Source organism: Eucyclogobius newberryi, unplaced genomic scaffold (genome assembly GCF_026437365.1).
Source record: "Eucyclogobius newberryi isolate DKJ021-1_F unplaced genomic scaffold, fEucNew1.0.hap1 SCAF_21, whole genome shotgun sequence".
Lineage (NCBI taxonomy): Eukaryota > Metazoa > Chordata > Actinopteri > Gobiiformes > Gobiidae > Eucyclogobius > Eucyclogobius newberryi.
The window spans coordinates 26,266,251-26,284,946 of NW_027315846.1; the positions used below are offsets into that span (position 1 = coordinate 26,266,251).

An 18,696-nucleotide genomic window follows, 5' to 3' on the forward strand; every position below is an offset into this window, starting at 1 on the left:
GGGTTTAGTTCTGGTTAAGTCCAGGTTTAGTTTTGGGTTTAGTTCTGATCAAGTCCAGGTTTAGTTTTGGGTTTAGTTCTGGTTAAGTCCAGGTTTAGTTTTGGGTTTAGTCCTGGTTTAGTCCAGGTTTAGTTTGGGTTTAGTCCTGGTTAAGTCCAGGTTTAGTTTTGGGTTTAGTCCTGGTTAAGTCCAGGTTTAGTTTTGGGTTTAGTTCTGGTTAAGTCCAGGTTTAGTTTTGGGTTTAGTCCTGGTTAAGTCCAGGTTTAGTTTTGGGTTTAGTTCTGGTTAAGTCCAGGTTTAGTTTTGGGTTTAGTTCTGGTTAAGTCCAGGTTTAGTTTGGGTTTAGTCCTGGTTAAGTCCAGGTTTAGTTTTAGGTTTAGTTCTGGTTAAGTCCAGGTTTAGTTTTGGGTTTAGTTCTGGTTAAGTCCAGGTTTAGTTTGGGTTTAGTTCTGGTTAAGTCCAGGTTTAGTTTTGGGTTTAGTTCTGGTTAAGTCCAGGTTTAGTTTTGGGTTTAGTCCTGGTTAAGTCCAGGTTTAGTTTTGGGTTTAGTTCTGGTTAAGTCCAGGTTTAGTTTTGGGTTTAGTTCTGGTTAAGTCCAGGTTTAGTTTGGGTTTAGTTCTGGTTAAGTCCAGGTTTAGTTTTGGGTTTAGTTCTGGTTAAGTCCAGGTTTAGTTTGGGTTTAGTTCTGGTTAAGTCCAGGTTTAGTTTTGGGTTTAGTTCTGGTTAAGTCCAGGTTTAGTTTGGGTTTAGTTCTGGTTAAGTCCAGGTTTAATTTTGGGTTTAGTTCTGGATAAGTCCAGGTTTAGTTTTGGGTTTAGTTCTGGTTAAGTCCAGGTTTAGTTTGGGTTTAGTTCTGGTTAAGTCCAGGTTTAATTTTGGGTTTAGTTCTGGTTAAGTCCAGGTCTAGTTTTGGGTTTAGTCCTGGTTAAGTCCAGGTTTAGTTTTGGGTTTAGTTCTGGTTAAATCCAGGTTTAGTTTTGGGTTTAGTCCTGGTTAAGTCCAGGTTTAGTTTTGGGTTTAGTTCTGGTTAAGTCCAGGTTTAGTTTTTGGTTTAGTTCTGGTTAAGTCCAGGTTTAATGTGGGTTTAGTCCTGGTTAAGTCCAGGTTTAGTTTTGGGTTTAGTTCTGGTTAATTCCAGGTTTAGTTTTGGGTTTAGTTCTGGTTAAGTCCAGGTTTAATTTTGGGTTTAGTTCTGGTTAAGTCCAGGTTTAGTTTGGGTTTAGTTTTGGTTAAGTCCAGGTTTAGTTTTGGGTGTAGTCCTGGTTAAGTCCAGGTTTAGTTTTGGGTTTAGTTCTGGTTAAGTCCAGGTTTAATTTTGGGTTTAGTTCTGGTTAAGTCCAGGTTTAGTTTGGGTTTAGTTTTGGGTTTAGTCCTGGTTAAGTCCAGGTTTAATTTTGGGTTTAGTTCTGGTTAAGTCCAGGTTTAGTTTGGGTTTAGTTCTGGTTAAGTCCAGGTTTAGTTTTGGGTTTAGTTCTGGTTAAGTCCAGGTTTAGTTTTTGGTTTAGTTCTGGTTAAGTCCAGGTTTAATGTGGGTTTAGTCCTGGTTAAGTCCAGGTTTAGTTTTGGGTTTAGTTCTGGTTAATTCCAGGTTTAGTTTTGGGTTTAGTTCTGGTTAAGTCCAGGTTTAGTTTGGGTTTAGTCCTGGTTAAGTCCAGGTTTAGTTTTGGGTTTAGTTCTGGTTAAGTCCAGGTTTAATTTGGGTTTAGTTCTGGTTAAGTCCAGGTTTAATTTTGGGTTTAGTTCTGGTTAAGTCCAGGTTTAGTTTTGGGTTTAGCCCTGGTTAAGTCCAGGTTTAGTTTTGGGTTTAGTTCTGGTTAAGTTCAGGTTTAGTTTTGGGTTTAGTTCTGGTTAAGTCCAGGTTTAGTTTTGGGTTTAGTCCTGGTTAAGTCCAGGTTTAATTTTGGGTTTAGTTCTGGTTAAGTCCAGGTTTAGTTTTGGGTTTACTTCTGGTTAAGTCCAGGTTTAGTTTGGGTTTAGTTCTGGTTAAGTCCAGGTTTAGTTTGGGTTTAGTTCTGGTTAAGTCCAGGTTTAGTTTGGGTTTAGTTCTGGTTAAGTCCAGGTTTAGTTTGGGTTTAGTTCTGGTTAAGTCCAGGTTTAATTTTGGGTTTAGTTCTGGTTAAGTCCAGGTTTAGTTTGGGTTTAGTTCTGGTTAAGTCCAGGTTTAGTTTGGGTTTAGTCCTGGTTAAATCCAGGTTTAGTTTGGGTTTAGTTCTGGTTAAGTCCAGATTTAGTTTGGGTTTAGTCCTGGTTAAGTCCAGGTTTAGTTTGGGTTTAGTTCTGGTTAAGTCCAGGTTTAGTTTGGGTTTAGTTCTGGTTAAGTCCAGATTTAGTTTGGGTTTAGTCCTGGTTAAGTCCAGGTTTAGTTTTGGGTTTAGTTCTGGTTAAGTCCAGGTTTAGTTTGGGTTTAGTTCTGGTTAAGTCCAGGTTTAGTTTGGGTTTAGTTCTGGTTAAGTCCAGGTTTAGTTTGGGTTTAGTTCTGGTTAAGTCCAGATTTAGTTTGGGTTTAGTCCTGGTTAAGTCCAGGTTTAGTTTTGGGTTTAGTTCTGGTTAAGTACAGGTTTAGTTTTGGGTTTAGTTCTGGTTAAGTCCAGGTTTAGTTTGGGTTTAGTTCTGGTTAAGTCCAGGTTTAGTTTTGGGTTTAGTTCTGGTTAAGTCCAGGTTTAGTTTTGGGTTTAGTTCTGGTTAAGTCCAGGTTTAGTTTGGGTTTAGTTCTGGTTAAGTCCAGGTTTAGTTTTGGGTTTAGTTCTGGTTAAGTCCAGGTTTAGTTTTGGGTTTAGTCCTGGTTAAATCCAGGTTTAGTTTGGGTTTAGTCCTGGTTAAGTCCAGGTTTAGTTTGGGTTTAGTTCTGGTTAAGTCCAGGTTTAGTTTGGGTTTAGTCCTGGTTAAATCCTAGTTTCGATGCGGTGAAAGTGGTAAAATTGTTATATGAATTCTGGAGTATTTACTGCCTCAAAATGTCAAAATGCTCCGCCATGGAATAATCCAAAGTAATCTCTACAGCAACCTTCATGAAAAAATATATTCCAGTAGATCCTTTGTTGTTGAAGTTTATAAGCAAAAGCATTTTGGAATGAAGAAAAAGAGAAGTGGAACATAATGGGATTTCAGTGGAGAAACTGGGATGAACCTCAGAATATCAAGTATGAAAAATCCAGTGAGATCAGAACTTGATTTAAACAGATGTTTACAATAATAATTGTTCAACAACAATAGAAACACAACGTAATGGACATTTCTAGACTGGAAATTCAGAATTATTGCTTACATCTTTTAGAAAGATTAAAAATAATTTGTATTCGGATCTGATGTTATTTTATTATTTTGTTTCTAGATTGAACCACTTAATGAGCATGTATATACATACATTAATATGAGTAATTATGCTTTGATACATGATGTAATAGTGTATTTTTATGACTGCGTCCTGTTTTACACGTTCTTCACTGATGGATGGAATATATCTTTACCTTGTACTTAATACTTTAGTATTATACATAAATGACAGATCTGTCTATGCTTAACTCTTTTATATATATATAAATATATATTTTTATAATTGCTTGAATGCTGCATAATTTTGTGTCATCAGTCATTAAAGGTGTAGTGAGAGTGAGAACAAGTCAGATCCTGCATTAAGTTTATTAATAGCTACTGTAGTTTTCCATCATCTTTGAGCAACACAAGTGTCATTTGATAATTGAACTTTCATGGGTCGTAAGTTTAGACCCTTTATACTATTATAATGTTTGCACACAATGCACAAAAATAAACACATCTCAAATCCCTAAAATAATATATTTTTGAAATAATATATTTGACATAGGTTTTGCTCATTATTAACTTTTACCGGTAATACTTTAATGTACTATTACACCCTTTTGGTTCAGATTTTGACTTTTTAAAGAAACAAATCAATAAATCCTTAAAAGGAAATGTTCCCGGTAGTGTCTCTACTGTTAAGCCACTGGTTCACTTTGGACCTGTCTCCACTGTCTTAAATGAACATTACTGGCCCATTCAAGTGGGTCGCGAGACCTTCCAAAGTGGTCTGGCTCGCTTTCGGCTCCTGGAAAGCGATTGGACAAGAGAGAATGCACACTCAGGTAAAAAGCAGATTGCAAAAAGCAAACAGAAACATAAAATAATTATTTCTCACCAAACACTGACTTGATATTGTGATAAACTGCAGTATTTACAGTGATAAACTAACTTATGTTGAACAGACACACTTAGCACGTTAGCATCAGCTGTTTCCTGTTTATCGACGCACAACACTCGCGCCAAGACCGAAATATATTGTATTTCATGTGCATAATACCTCTATAATTATTTAAACCCAATGAATTACATAAAAAGATGCAAAGAAGTGAAATAAATGCAGAAAAAGCAGCAAATAAACCGGAAGTTGTTATCTTTCTTTTTGTGATTTGCTGATATCAACCTCATGCTAAAAAAAAGTCAAATTAAGGTATGATTTAGATTTGATACATTAAGAAAACATAAATTGTGTTTGGGTGACATCAGAACCGTTCCAAAGCACTCGTGAAAAGTGTCCGAGTGGAAACGTGGCTTTGAGCGTGCACAGGGGAAGGAGGGGCGGATGACCACAGCTGCAGGTTCCAGAACCACAACCCCACGTTTGGTATTCCAGTCACAGTGAGGTGTAAGCGGGCCCCGCTCCTCCACCAGCCCTGACCAGCTCCACAGGCACCACCGAGAGGCCAGCAGCTCGTGAGAGGAAAGAGCCAGAATGGAGGGGTAATGTGTTGTGTTGAAAAGTGTATTTATTGGTCATTGTTGTTGTACGTGTGTTAAACCTGAAGAATTAAATAAATACATCATAATAATAAATGTGTTTTTGTCATTTGTTTCAAAAATAGTTTAAAAATCAAGCTTCTGTACTGTATGTGGACAAATTCAAATATTGCAACAAAATGTATCTTGTATGTCATATTAACAATACAATAAAGACATGTCTACATAAGCATGATATTCAGAGTGCAGCTTCATAAAGAAATGGAAGAGGGAGAGTTAAAATACTTAATATAGAATTACTTATATGTGAATAGAAAACATGTCAATAATCAAATGCTAAATATATAGTAAACACATGCTTAGTGACTCCAGAAGACTGTGCAGTGCAACATGTACACACTCGAGTATATCATAATATAATGTAGCTCTAATACTTTTACGAATAGTATTTAATAATTAGACTTGACCACACACAACTTCAACTACACTGGAACTAAACTCGATACTAAACCTGGACTATTCATGGAAGTTGTTGCTGGCCTCTTGAGGATGAAAGCCGCATGCTCACTGTGAGCTGTTCCAACAAAAGGTCTATTACAAATGATTCCTCTTCTGTAAAACCCCAAAGACCCCGTTTGTCCAGAAATGGATTACTGTGGTGAGGAGGTGGGACAGAAATCACTCCAGACTGAAGCCGAGCTGTTTGTTTCAAGCATTTAGCAGCCGGCTAATGCTAGTTTACATATTATTGCGTGGCTACATGCTAATAAATGTTAGCTTACTTACATCAGTTTTAACCAGCCTTATTTCCCACTCACAGGGTGTTATTTTGGTAGGATTTTATTCAGTAATACACTCCATCCATATTTCAACCTTTATTTTAGGTTAAAATGTAATCACTGACTAGTTGTTTAATGAAATAACTATAGTTGCAGCACTAGTGTTAAAGCTATTTATGTGATAGTTGCACCAAAATTAATTGAATTAATAGCGCTTTTCTACCTTCAAGGCACTCAAAGCGCTTTACATCAAGGTGTTTTACTTAGGCCACACTGCTGCCTCGTGTGGTAATACCACACATGGACTGCAGGGGCGCTTTGGAGCATTTACATGAACAATTTGAAGAAAAAGAATTAGTGAAATAAAAAATGTGTTACAGTTTGCGAAAGGATCGTTCTTCAAGCGCCTGAACTTGCCATAGATACAAATGTATTCATCCATTTCCATTTCCAACTGTAAGTTTAGTTAGATGTAGATGTTTATTACACAATATATGGTACAAGCATAAAACACTGCATTTTCTCTTCACTACTGGAAATGTGGACTAGCTCTACATCAGGGCTTACGTGTGTTTTGGTTCATTATTTTGTGAATATATAATATTTCAGTTTCCTTTTAAAGAATAAACAAAGATGAGGAAATGTTAATGTTTCTCTCCAACTCATCCCAAACCTGTGTGCTTACACCTGCCACACTAGAAATAGCACAATTCAGTTTTCTTTCTCCTCTTCTTTCCTTTAGGGGCACATTTTATGAGTTGACTATCATGGATAAGAAACATTAGCATTTCTGTACACTCTTCCAGCTGGATTTCCCACAGTTAATTAACATTCTTGCAAATTGAATCGTACCTCGTTTCCCTGGCTCTCCGTCTCTCCCTTCACACTCAGCATGTGACCATTGACCAAACCTGCACCATCTTCCCTTTAAAACACAATCTAACAACTCACCCGACCATACAGCAAAGCGGGTAAACAAAAGCCTGCTTTGTTTGTCCATTAGACTCCAGCGCCGGTACAGCCGCTCTAATTACCTGGTCTTGTCAAACCAACGTGATCCAATGATTCAAACGCAATGCGAAATATCAAAGCTCCATTCGCCATTATGAGCAGAGGAGACATCAAGGAGATCTGAGGCTGCAATAGCTGCCAAAGAACAGCAAAGCGCCAGCGCACATGTATTAGTTTACCTGCTGTTGCATTTCAGCTAGCTGCATGCTACAAGGGCTTACTATGGCTAAATTAGGGTAAAGTGTACTCATATACAGGTCAAAGGTTTCTTAGCTCCAGAGATGGGGCCAAGTCCTTGTTTTGTCAGTCTCAAGTGGCAAGTCTTTGGTTTCAAGTCCGATTCAAGTCCAAGTCAAAGAAAGGCAAGTCCAAGTCAAGTCCACGTCCTGGGCTTTGAGTTTCAAGTCCTTTTGGGTCATTTTACCAAATTAACCAAACCTGGCTCACTCCAGACTGATCTGTATCTCACTCTGAATGAAGTTCTTCACATGAATCAATCTGGGAAGTCTCTTGCCAAAGCCACTGGGACGTAGAAAAAATACTTCATGCTGATTGGTCAAAGCGTCACAACAGCAAAAGAAGCAGAAACATCTATGTTGTGATAAATCGAGTGTTCAGAAAAGCACAGTCCTCATTCTCACCCACAAATGTACACAGTGCCATTGTGTGCATGTTTCTGAAAAACAAAATAGTTCAACCACCAATCATGCCCAATGCTGCGCTGTGATTGGTTCCAGTCCCACCTGCCCGTTAAACCACTGGTGTGGACTCCATTCAAGTCAATGGCGGCTGCTCATTTGCGCATGTCGCCAGTTAGCCTTTAGCAGCTAGCACAGTGTGGCCCGGAAGTTACGTAGGACCATATGATCGCTCTGACCAATCAGAACAATTGTTACTAGAGATGCGCACTGGCCAGTGCGAGATTAAGCTAAATATTTTGAAAAAACCAAAGGGATTTTGAAACAGAAAAAAGTGACCTGATAAAAGGCGTTTTAGTAGCTCCATGGTGCGCACGGGACGAGGAGTGAGCCCACTGTCATTGTGTAATCCTAAAATAAACCCATGGATCTCTTAAAATATTGGGTTCACCTTAAAGTCTTGCTCATGGCCTAATGCTGTTGTGCCGCTTCTTTATTTTTACAAACACAACACATCAGAACATCTGATTATTAAAACAATTTTATTTTCATACGTCAATTGAATTATCATATTGTAGACATAGTGCTAAACTTACAATTAAATATTGTTATAATATTGAATGTATCATAATCAAATTATTTTCTGTTTGTGCATATTTTTTTACATGTAACAAAATGCAGTGTAATTATATTAATATCACTGAGCTTTTTGTACATTTTGTTACTTACTTATTGTCATGACTCAATCTTTACTGTTATTATTCAGTGTTTTGTGGTGTATCGTAAATGAAATATAAAACCATAAACAAATGACTATTTTATAAACGTTTTCACTTTTCTTATTAAGTACATGGAATGTATCATCCTAAATGGATTTATTCAATTACAGATTTTTCATAACAAAATTTTGTAAAAAGCAGATATAGTACTACATGTAATACTTTGTTCTTTGGTGTGAGTCATATGCCGTGGGTAACACAGTAACAACACTGAACATAACATACACTCAGACATCAGTTGTTTCCTTTTGTTGCTTTTCTTTAGTTCTTTATTTTTTCAGGCATAAACATAGTAAATAATAAAAAAGTTGTCCTTCATTAATTTCCATCCATCTTCTTCCGGGGCCGGGTCGCGGGTGCAGCAGTCTAAGCAGGGGCTCCCAGACTTCCTACTCCCCAGACACTTCCTCCAACCCCTCCGGGGGGGTCCCGAGGCGTTCCCAGGCCAGCCGAGAGACATAGTCCCTCGAGCGTGTCCTGGGTCTTCCACGGGCCTCTTCCGGTGGGACATGCCCGGAGCACCTCCCCAGGGAGACGCCCAGGAGGCATCCGGAACAGATGCCCGAGCCACCTCAGCTGGAGGAGCAGCAGCTCTACTCCGAGCTCTAAAAAAATATAAAAAGAAATGGTTAAAGGTGCACTATGTTACTTTTCTGATGGGGGATGCGCCGCCTGCTTGTCTCCATGGAGATGTCATTCATTCTCCTGGAATGTTCCACATTAAATGATCTGTTATCTTGCATGAATTCAACAGTTGTTTTTATTGCACATTGTGAATTGTCTGTGAGCGGAGTCGCTTCTCCACAGAGCCTACCTGTAACCATGTCTCCATGGTGATGGGTACATTTAAAGAAATAGAAAGTAGGCCATTGCTGCAAGACCGGGGTGAAGGCCTCAGCTCGTGTCCAACTGAAGCTCCCTAACATGATGCAAGAGGAAGTCAGGCGTCCCTCCTCACATGGAGCTCTGAGGTCTGTGCAACACCTTTATGTGAATCTAGTATTTCAAATGACAAAAATCAGTTCAAGTTTTACATTCTATTAATTTATAAGATGTGAACACAGTATTTTCAATCTTTCACTTATTTTCATAATGCAACATAAATTAAACATAAACATAGTTTATCTGGTATCACTTTATAATAACTACACCTTAGTTAGCTTTAATAACAACGATTGAACAAAGATTCATTTGTAATTAACAAATAGTTTATTAAAAATGATTCAGGCTTAGTAATTACTTAAAAACATCACAGCGTAAATTTCCATCAAAATTTAAAGTTAAAATTGTACTTTCTCCACAGAGACAGATGTGTTTAATTCTGTGTCTGCTAAACTGTGCAATATTTTAGACATGATACAACATTTCCAAGGATTTAATGTATTTAGTCTATTTTTGGACCAAAAAGTTAAACATTCTAAATAAACTATTTATTCATAACAAATCAAGTCTTTGTTCATGTGTTTAAGGTTATTAAAAGTATAATTATAAATATAATTATTCAGTGTTTCTGTTTCATTTTTTGGTCGGTTTCAAAAATATCATAAGCTAAAAGTAAAAGATCATAACAAAAGTGAGCCTAATGTTGTTAAAGTAATCACAAGATCATTCTATATCAGTATTTCCGAAAACACGGGTTCGAGAATTGCGCACGCATCGTAGGAAAGAATGTTTTCAGAGATTAATTTTAATTGAAATGTTGTAGCAGTAGCTGGAATGTACATTTTATATCCCTAAGAACGTCTTGGCTGATGTCGGACACCAATAAAGAGTAATAGTGCAATAGTAATAACTGACACAATAATAATCAAGTCAGAAAAGGTTGTGAATCACTGCTCCAAACGACCAAATGTAAATCTGTAACTCAATACGAGCCGTTTCTCCCTCACACTTCTAACGCTCCCCCTCTCTTCCCCGTCGCGCCTTCTCCTTTCTCTCCCCTGAGCCTCCACAGACAAGCAGCATCCTGGGACTTCGCCGCTGCACCTGTAATCTCACTTCTGCGACACAATGCCACTTGAATGCTTTACATGTACCAAAACAAATAAAACACACACTTTAACGGCAGATGCTTTTTATAGTTCCAGGCACAAGCGTCTCTGCTGCGGCTGTTTGTAATATAGTAAACACATAAGCCTGCGTCCCCTCTGGCATGTGGGAGCCTCCCCGGGACACGTTTACATGCAAATATTCCATCAAATATTAATTATGAAACAGAAAAAAGACGTGTAATATTTCAGCGTTTAACTCGTGAATTTGATTTTATGGTCGCCGCTGTTGGGGGTGATTTTGGTGGACGAGATGTTTAGGGGAAAAAGGTGCGCACGGAAATACCAGGCAATGCAATATCATCTTTTAATACGGGAAATAAAATGTACTGCGCGTGTCATTGTTGGGCCGTAGAAACGGAAACTATATGGGAGAAGTGGACAAATATTTAATTGAAGAAGTGTCTCCTTCAAAGAAAAAGAATACACCACATACCAGACTCGAACAAAATAAATGCAAAAATGTGTGTTCGGTTGTTATTGAAGTGTTGAATGTAAAGAATTCATAGTTAAAAGAACATAAATGCACATTGTTTGTATTGTTATTGTCCTTTAGACTGGCACTTGTACCTCATCTCATGCTTTAGAACTTAAGATAATATGTGCATTCTGAAAATCTGTCTGTCAGGCATTCCCTCATCACGATTTGTGTTAGCGCTCCATCTACTGCCAGCGGAGGGAATCACCATGAAGAGATAAACAAAAGCTAGCTTGCCTGGATGTGCTAATGTCAATTAATTTGAGGCGAAAATGCTCAGAACGAGCCTGGTGATGATTTATGGACTTAAAAACTGCATGGGACAAATGTGAAAGACTTTGGACCAAATAAGATGATTATTTTAATTCAAAAACGCCATGATTTAGTTTTTGAATGTTTAGTTTATGTTTGTTTGCATTTTATTTGAGCTGTCTGATAAAGTTCTGTTGTGTTTGTGTTGTGTTTATTCTTAAAAGGAAAAAAAAAGGAAACAAAAAAAAACATTAAAATGAGAAAAAAGGACATTTTTGGGATGTTTTTTGCAGTCTTGTTTTTTCCCTGTTCACTCTCTCTCTGGTTGTGTTCTGTTATTTTTGTTGTATATTAAAAAAAAATGATACAAATATGTTATAGCTTGAATTAAAGGACCTATACCCGATCTTATTATTATAACTTTTTCCACGTTATAAAGTGACATTTGTTTGGCCTTTGCCAGTTATATTGTGATATTGTAAAAGCAGCTCTTAGGGCCAAAAAGAGACCACTGTCTGCGTTAAATTAGAATGCGTTTTGCAGTCTGGAAGTGCGCTGTTAGCATGTTAGCTGCTGATGTTAGCATTACGTCGACATCAAAATTCATCTCCCCAAAGGCCTCTGAAAGTTGTGAAAGTCAAGACTCTAGTAATGTTTTAGAAAAGTGAGAAATACGCTGCAAACTGTTTGAAGGGAACTACTTCTTTTGTTTTGCATTTTTAAAACAAATCAGGCACATCCGCAGTATTTACTATGTTGTCATGGCATCATTTTAGCATTTTATTTACCACATTTGTTCCTGCTTACTTGTGTTGGCAATTCTATTTTAGTGAAATCATTTTTGTAGGCAAATGTGCTTTTTTAAGTGCTTATTTAATCAGCGTGCGACTACTATCCTACTTTGAGAAGCTTCATCTAAGACTGGCTGATTCCTTTTGATTCCTTCATAATTAGAGACTTTTTCTGCAGATATGAAAAAGCGTGAGAAACTTTTCATTATGATCAGAAGCTCCACGACCTACATATCCACTCTGAAATATGTCTCTTTGTTGTCATGGACAGAACTGAAGCAGCCGCAGCCGTCACGCATGTTGACAAAACTGAATGGGGACAAAAATCTTCAAACAATTATCCCATTGTGATGTGAATTTAATGAACTCTTCCCCCTGGTGATCCAGTTCCCCGTCTCTGTCTTTGTAAACCATACTAAGTTACATTTCAAACAGCATGACATATTTAAAGGAGCAATATATGGATGAATACACTTTGAGCCTTCAACTGGTAAAATGTTTCCTCACCAAACACAAATCTGGACTGTGTTTTATTAATATTCCTGCAGATTTAGCCTTTCCAGTACTCACAATGCTATGTTCCACCTTGTGATGTCATAAAGTAGTAATCCAGGAAGTTTTTGTACAGTGAGGTCACAATATAATCATAAGAACCAATTTAAGAAGAAAAATTTAGTATTTTCTTTCACTCTACCTCCCAAAAAATATACCTAAATATAAATTACTTTTCATATCTGGCTGATATTTTATTATATTTATTTAATTTAACTATATTTTGTCATTCAGAAAGTTCATTTTCATTAAGCCGCTCACAAATTGGATGCACTTACACATTTGTCTGATGTGTCTGACCGCAGCAATGAAAGAAAATGAAAGATTTCACTGTTGTTTAGTCACAGTCTCAAAAATCGTGATGTTTTTCTCACAATAATCGTAACACTAACATTTGATATTGTGACATCCCTAATCATGTTTTTATCGTTACTTCACAGAAATATCAGAACTCCATTTGCCTTCACTAAGACTCAGCAGCTATTATTGCAGCCTCATTTAAATTGCTTCGCTCCAGCCTATCATCACTTTGCCACATACATTCCAGTGTTGTTTTTTTTTCACAATAAGTCCAAAGTACCAAAGCAAAGGCCTGTACGCTTTTAAACACTTTCTGCAGCTTGGTAATGCAGATACTTTTATTTCTAAAGGCCACAGGAAGCGTTTAGTTGTTGTTAGCTGAACCTTTACGTAGCATTTTGCACCAGAGAAATATGGGCTAGTTTGTGAACAAAGTAAGACGCGGCCTGCGGTGAAACGAAGCAGAAAGAAGCGACGCAGAGGAAGATCGGGGGCGTGGCCACAGCAGAGGCCTGTCACTCCCCGGCGACGCTCTGCTGCTTCGGCCCTTCTCTACCGGCTTGTCTCGTATCAAACCATGTCATGTCCGAGCCTTTGATAGTGTCTGTAAACTGAGCAGGATGAATGCGTGAAATACCATTGATCAACTGTCAGAAAATTGGGATTTGATTTAAGGTGCATTAACTACATTTTCTGTTACATACACATTATTTCAAGCCAATAATAGGCTTATAAAATATGATCAAAAAGTTGGATTATCATATACAATTAAGTGTTGATGTGTCCTTATTTTCCATTTACAACATAACATACAGAACAATTCTCTCATACTAAATCTGTTGCCTCTGTCTGTATCATTTCCCTTGTGCGGATTAAGTAAGGAACTGTACAATAACTTACAATAATATAAAACTACAGAATATATGGTTCATTCTTGAGTTTCCTGTTTCTTTTGTTCCTCCTCTTTATTCCGTGTAAAGAGCATCTGCTTGTGTTTGACTTTAAATTGGCCAAAGTCCTGACATTGTTTCAGCTCCACATCTTTGTTCCACAGTTTTGCTCCATATTCTTTATTACTGGCCTTGGGATTTTGAAATTTAACCAGTCTCTTAAAAGTTATACCCAGAATTTTGATCCTGGAGCTTTTTTGTGTTGCATTTGTTCTGTCTTTGAACAGAAAAACTGCAGAAATTGGAAATAAACAACGTCATAATGGTTTCAATGAACTGGCCCACACTGCAGAACAGTCACTTCATTTAGGACAAAACAGAGGAACAAAAGGAGGGATTTACTGTCCAGTGTCTAAAATGTTCCACAATTTGACATTAAACTTGGAAACCAGGCCAAGTTACAGGTAAGATTGCTCACGTCTTCTCATAATGACCCATAATGACCTTTTAAAGGGTCGATTAAAGCCTTACTGCGGAACATTCCAGGCAGAGCAATAACATCACTTTTTTTGCATTGCCCCTTTAATGCCACCACAATCACTACATATTTTACCACCTCCCCTTTAAGCAATATGGAAATCCTCTTTAAAGCAATATTATCGCTAATTGTCTAATATCTCTTTGGCTAATTAGCTTAAACGGGGCGTCCTTAAGTGGGTTGCACGCTCTCTTTGGTTAACATGGCCGCCTCCTACTTCCTCCTCGTCTTCAGCGCGTCGTCAATATGCATGAGCCGCATCAAAGCCAGCGCCGACACCAGAAATAGGTCCAAGAATAAAGAGAAGCGGGAAGAAGGCGGCGGCAGAATGCTAATAGCACGTGAATTGTTAGCACTGCGCGGCTGATTCAAGCGGAGGCAAAACGCACGGTCCTCAGGGGTGTTTTATGTGGAAAATGTTTTAAATGTAATGGTTTTTGGTGAATCAATGTAAAGGAGGATGTGGTTGTAAAGAGTGGAAGGCCTTGGGACGAAGGCAATGATCAGCAAAGCAAATGTAAGTCAGGAGGGATCAAAATTGAATGGATATACTTTAGTTCTTAGTCCAGCAGTTAGACACGTTGATGTGGTACGTATTGCAAGCAAACCTGCTCCATAAAATACACCTATATATATTTTCAAAGCTTGTTCAGTGTTGCTTTCCACATATTACTTTGAGAAGAAATTATACTCTTACTTCTACTTGAGTAATATTTTGTGTGAAGTGGCAGTACTCTGACAGGTTTGGGTACAGTAGGGGTAATCACATTTAGCCATTTTTAGGTTTAGAATTTTACTTCCTGTTTGTAAATCTAGACATCACACTAGGCAATTCCATAACCTAGCAACCTATATAAATGAAAATGAAGGAATGTTTAAATAGTGGGATAAATATGTGACTCGCCACCGGAATTGTCGGACCATGTCGGCCTCGGTGAAACTGAGAAAAACAGCATTTTACTTTTTTTCCCCCAAATGTGATTTTCGTTTTTTTGCAGAATGTGCTAGTTGAAGATATGGACCAGCCATTCGATGTATCAGATAACAGTATTTGCAGCATTAAAAGCATAAATAAAGCCGTTTAAAATGTGGTGTTTTCGGGCGCTCTCTGGACGTGCAGAGGGGTGTGACCGCATTTCCATATGAACAGCTGCGCTATTGTAGTCAGCCAATGGGCTGAGCCGCCAGCCGCATGGCTACTTGATAAGCAGCAACACAGGGAGCAACACGCGCTGTGTAACATCAGTTGAAAAATGGATCCTTCTGCTATCGCTCCGTAACTTTGACTGCAAATGTTACTCAAGAAGAAAAGAAAATTCTCTACTCTCAAGCAAATCGTGTAGCGGGAAACTCACTCCAGAACTCATGTCTGGAGTGAGTTTCTTCTGTCGTAACTTCTGAGCTGACGACGTCCACGAAAAAGCCCCAGAAGAAGCGCAAGTTTGCCCGGACAAGCTTTTTCATAGGAGGCACGGAAGTCTGCAGAAGTACTTTCCTGTTCCTCATGGCGTAAGTAATGATTAATATTAAATACGCCTGTTTTAGTGTGCTGTTGTGGTTGTGTTGTGAGTGCCTGTTTTGTTGAGCCATCACAAGCTAGCTAGCCACGTAGCGCCGCTAGCCCCGGCCGTGTCCCGCTCCTCCGCGTTTTAAGTCTTAAATACGACGTAAACGTCAGAATGTGAATAATGCAGAATAAATGGCATCACAAACACGCTTGAAAGTTATGTTTTGGTGTGCTGTTGTGGTCGTGTTTGTGTTGTGAGTGCCTGTTTTATTGAGCCATCACAAGCTAGCTAGCCACGTAGCGCCGCTAGCCCCAGCCGTGTCCCGCTCCTCCGCATTTTAAGTCTTAAATACAACGTAAACGTCAGAATGTGAATAATGCAGAATAAATGGCATCACAAACACGCTTGAAAGTTATGTTTTGGTGTGCTGTTGTGGTCGTGTTTGTGTTGTGAGTGCCTGTTTTGTTGAGCCATCACAAGCTAGCTAGCCACGTAGCGCCGCTAGCCCCGGCCGTGTCCCGCTCCTCCGCGTTTTAAGTCTTAAATACAACGTAAACGTCAGAATGTGAATAATGCAGAATAAATGGCATCACAAACACGCTTGAAAGTTATGTTTTGGTGTGCTGTTGTGGTCGTGTTTGTGTTGTGAGTGCCTGTTTTGTTGAGCCATCACAAGCTAGCTAGAATTGGCAAAGACACCCTGACTGACATAATTAAACACTATGATGAAAATGGAGCAACACCACGGTTGAGGAAGAAGCGCGCACAGCCACGTTCACGCAGGTTCATCAGCCATGAAGTCATCCACACCGTTGTAGAGTTTATCAAAAACTATGCAGAAGTCCATTCCATAATGCTACCTGGTCGACATCCTGGCCATAAGGACTGGCATGTGAAGTTGCTCCCAACCCATGTGACTAAGGCCTCAGTTTGGCGTCTCTACGTGAAGTCTGCTAAGGAGCTTGGTAAGTGTAAAACATTATTTTGGTGATTTTCATGTTTTAATGATTAGAGTATAATTAACCATAAGCAACATCTGTTTTTTAGGTGAGCCTGCAGTTTGTAAATCAAGCTTCAGATCACTGTGGAAACAGCTTCTCCCACACATCAGAAGCTGCAGGCCACGCACAGATCTCTGTTGGCAGTGTCAGAGCAACAACGAGCAGCTGATACGAAGTGCAAATGTCCCAGATGAAAGAAAATCTGAAGTTGTCCAGAAGCAAGTGCATCATCTTGCCCTTGTGCAAAGTGAGAGGACTTTTTACAACACTTTGATTGCTGCCTGCAGACTGAGCACATAATCTAATGTGCTGTCTTTCGGACCCTCACCGCCAGCAAGCAAAGACATCAGGATGCATTACAGCTTCGACTTTGCACAGCAGGTACTACTAATAGTGCAAATGCAGAATAGCAATTATAGAGACATATACGTCTTAATCAAATGTCATATGTATTAATCTAATCTCCTTTCTCTCTCTCTGTCAACTACAGATACACTTTCCCTCAAACCCTCTGCAGCCGGGGCCAATGTATTTCCTGACTCCACGAAAATGTGGCCTTTTTGGTGTCTCCTGTGAAGGGATGCAGAAGCAGGTCAATTTCCTGATTGACGAAGGCATGTCGTCAACTAAGGGAAGCAATGAAGTCATAAGCTACATGCATCATTTCTTCAACAACTTCGGGGTTGGAGAAAAATACGTGGATCTTCATTGTGACAACTGCAGTGGCCAAAACAAAAACAATTTCATGTTGTGGTATGTAAGATCAAGAGCTACCAGCACTTCAGGTATTTATATTCAAACAAAAAAAAAATAGTTAATGAGTGTTTCATGTGAAATAGTTAGCCATTTCTTAAATGTCCTGTTATTTGCTTACAGCTTTGATGCCAAGAGACCAGGTGTGGTGCTTGCGAAAAGTCACTGTGGAGCAGAACCAGTGGAATTTCAGCTACTACGCACTACAGCTGTTCTGCCTCCGGTTGACAATCTCCATGTCCTGGTCCCACCTGGATTGAACATTGACAGGCAGACCTTCACATGAAACACTCATTAACTAATTTTGTTTGTTTGAATATAAATACCTGAAGTGCTGATAGCTCTTGATCTTTGGAAGCCGTCTGTAGAAGGGACTCAGATGCTTCTGCCAGTCGAAGTTCTTGACGAACACTTTGCCATCCGCCGTTCCAACAAGCTGTGGGATATTGAGGTGAGACTCAGGAGAGCTGTTTTCCACTACCTGATGACAAGGGCGAGACTGTAAAAAAAAATTAGAACAGAAGAAAAATATCTGCACTGAAGTTTTGCCAGGCTAATGTTTACACATTACAGTAGTCAAATAACATAAACTAACCTCAGCGATGTCTTCCAAAGTGTCAACCCTGGTCTTCATGTATGCTTGCTTGATAAGTCCAAAGCCACAATCAGGGGAGAATTTCGTGTGGCCAGCAATGAGGAAGTGGATGTCCATTGTGTGGTGAAGCTTGTGTCCAACACGCCAGGCAGCATACCACAACATGAAATTGTTTTTGTTTTGGCCACTGCAGTTGTCACAATGAAGATCCACGTATTTTTCTCCAACCCCGAAGTTGTTGAAGAAATGATGCATGTAGCTTATGACTTCATTGCTTCCCTTACTTGACGACATGCCTTCGTCAATCAGGAAATTGACCTGCTTCTGCATCCCTTCACAGGAGACACCAAAAAGGCCACATTTTCGTGGAGTCAGGAAATACATTGGCCCCGGCTGCAGAGGGTTTGAGGGAAAGTGTATCTGTAGTTGACAGAGAGAGAGAAAGGAGATTAGATTAATACATATGACATTTGATTAAGACGTATATGTCTCTATAATTGCTATTCTGCATTTGCACTATTAGTAGTACCTGCTGTGCAAAGTCGAAGCTGTAATGCATCCTGATGTCTTTGCTTGCTGGCGGTGAGGGTCCGAAAGACAGCACATTAGATTCTGTGCTCAGTCTGCAGGCAGCAATCAAAGTGTTGTAAAAAGTCCTCTCACTTTGCACAAGGGCAAGATGATGCACTTGCTTCTGGACAACTTCAGATTTTCTTTCATCTGGGACATTTGCACTTCGTATCAGCTGCTCGTTGTTGCTCTGACACTGCCAACAGAGATCTGTGCGTGGCCTGCAGCTTCTGATGTGTGGGAGAAGCTGTTTCCACAGTGATCTGAAGCTTGATTTACAAACTGCAGGCTCACCTAAAAAACAGATGTTGCTTATGGTTAATTATACTCTAATCATTAAAACATGAAAATCACCAAAATAATGTTTTACACTTACCAAGCTCCTTAGCAGACTTCACGTAGAGACGCCAAACTGAGGCCTTAGTCACATGGGTTGGGAGCAACTTCACATGCCAGTC

At 39.1% G+C, this 18,696-nt stretch overlaps 1 protein-coding gene across 1 annotated transcript; it reads right to left on the reverse strand.

Moving 5' to 3' along the window:
- Positions 1-17,083: 17,083 nt before the first annotated feature.
- Positions 17,084-18,317, reverse strand: LOC140370339 (uncharacterized). The gene is made up of 4 exons (XM_072457451.1): positions 18,198-18,317; positions 17,669-18,088; positions 17,433-17,572; positions 17,084-17,099 (listed from the first exon to the last, which is right to left on the reverse strand). Exons 1-4 carry the CDS (start codon positions 18,225-18,227, stop codon positions 17,084-17,086), a joined length of 606 nt encoding a protein of 201 aa, XP_072313552.1. The 5' UTR covers positions 18,228-18,317.
- Positions 18,318-18,696: the final 379 nt, after the last annotated feature.

Bases quoted from the DNA above. Each gene is read 5' to 3' on its own strand.
- LOC140370339 (XM_072457451.1), bottom strand. From the start codon at position 18,227: ATGCATTACAGCTTCGACTTTGCACAGCAG. The intron at 18,089-18,197 runs GTACTACTAATA...TGTCAACTACAG, and splicing joins GCTTCGACTTTGCACAGCAG to ATACACTTTCCCTCAAACCC. The intron at 17,573-17,668 runs GTTAGTTTATGT...TTTTTTTTACAG, and splicing joins CTTTGGAAGACATCGCTGAG to TCTCGCCCTTGTCATCAGGT.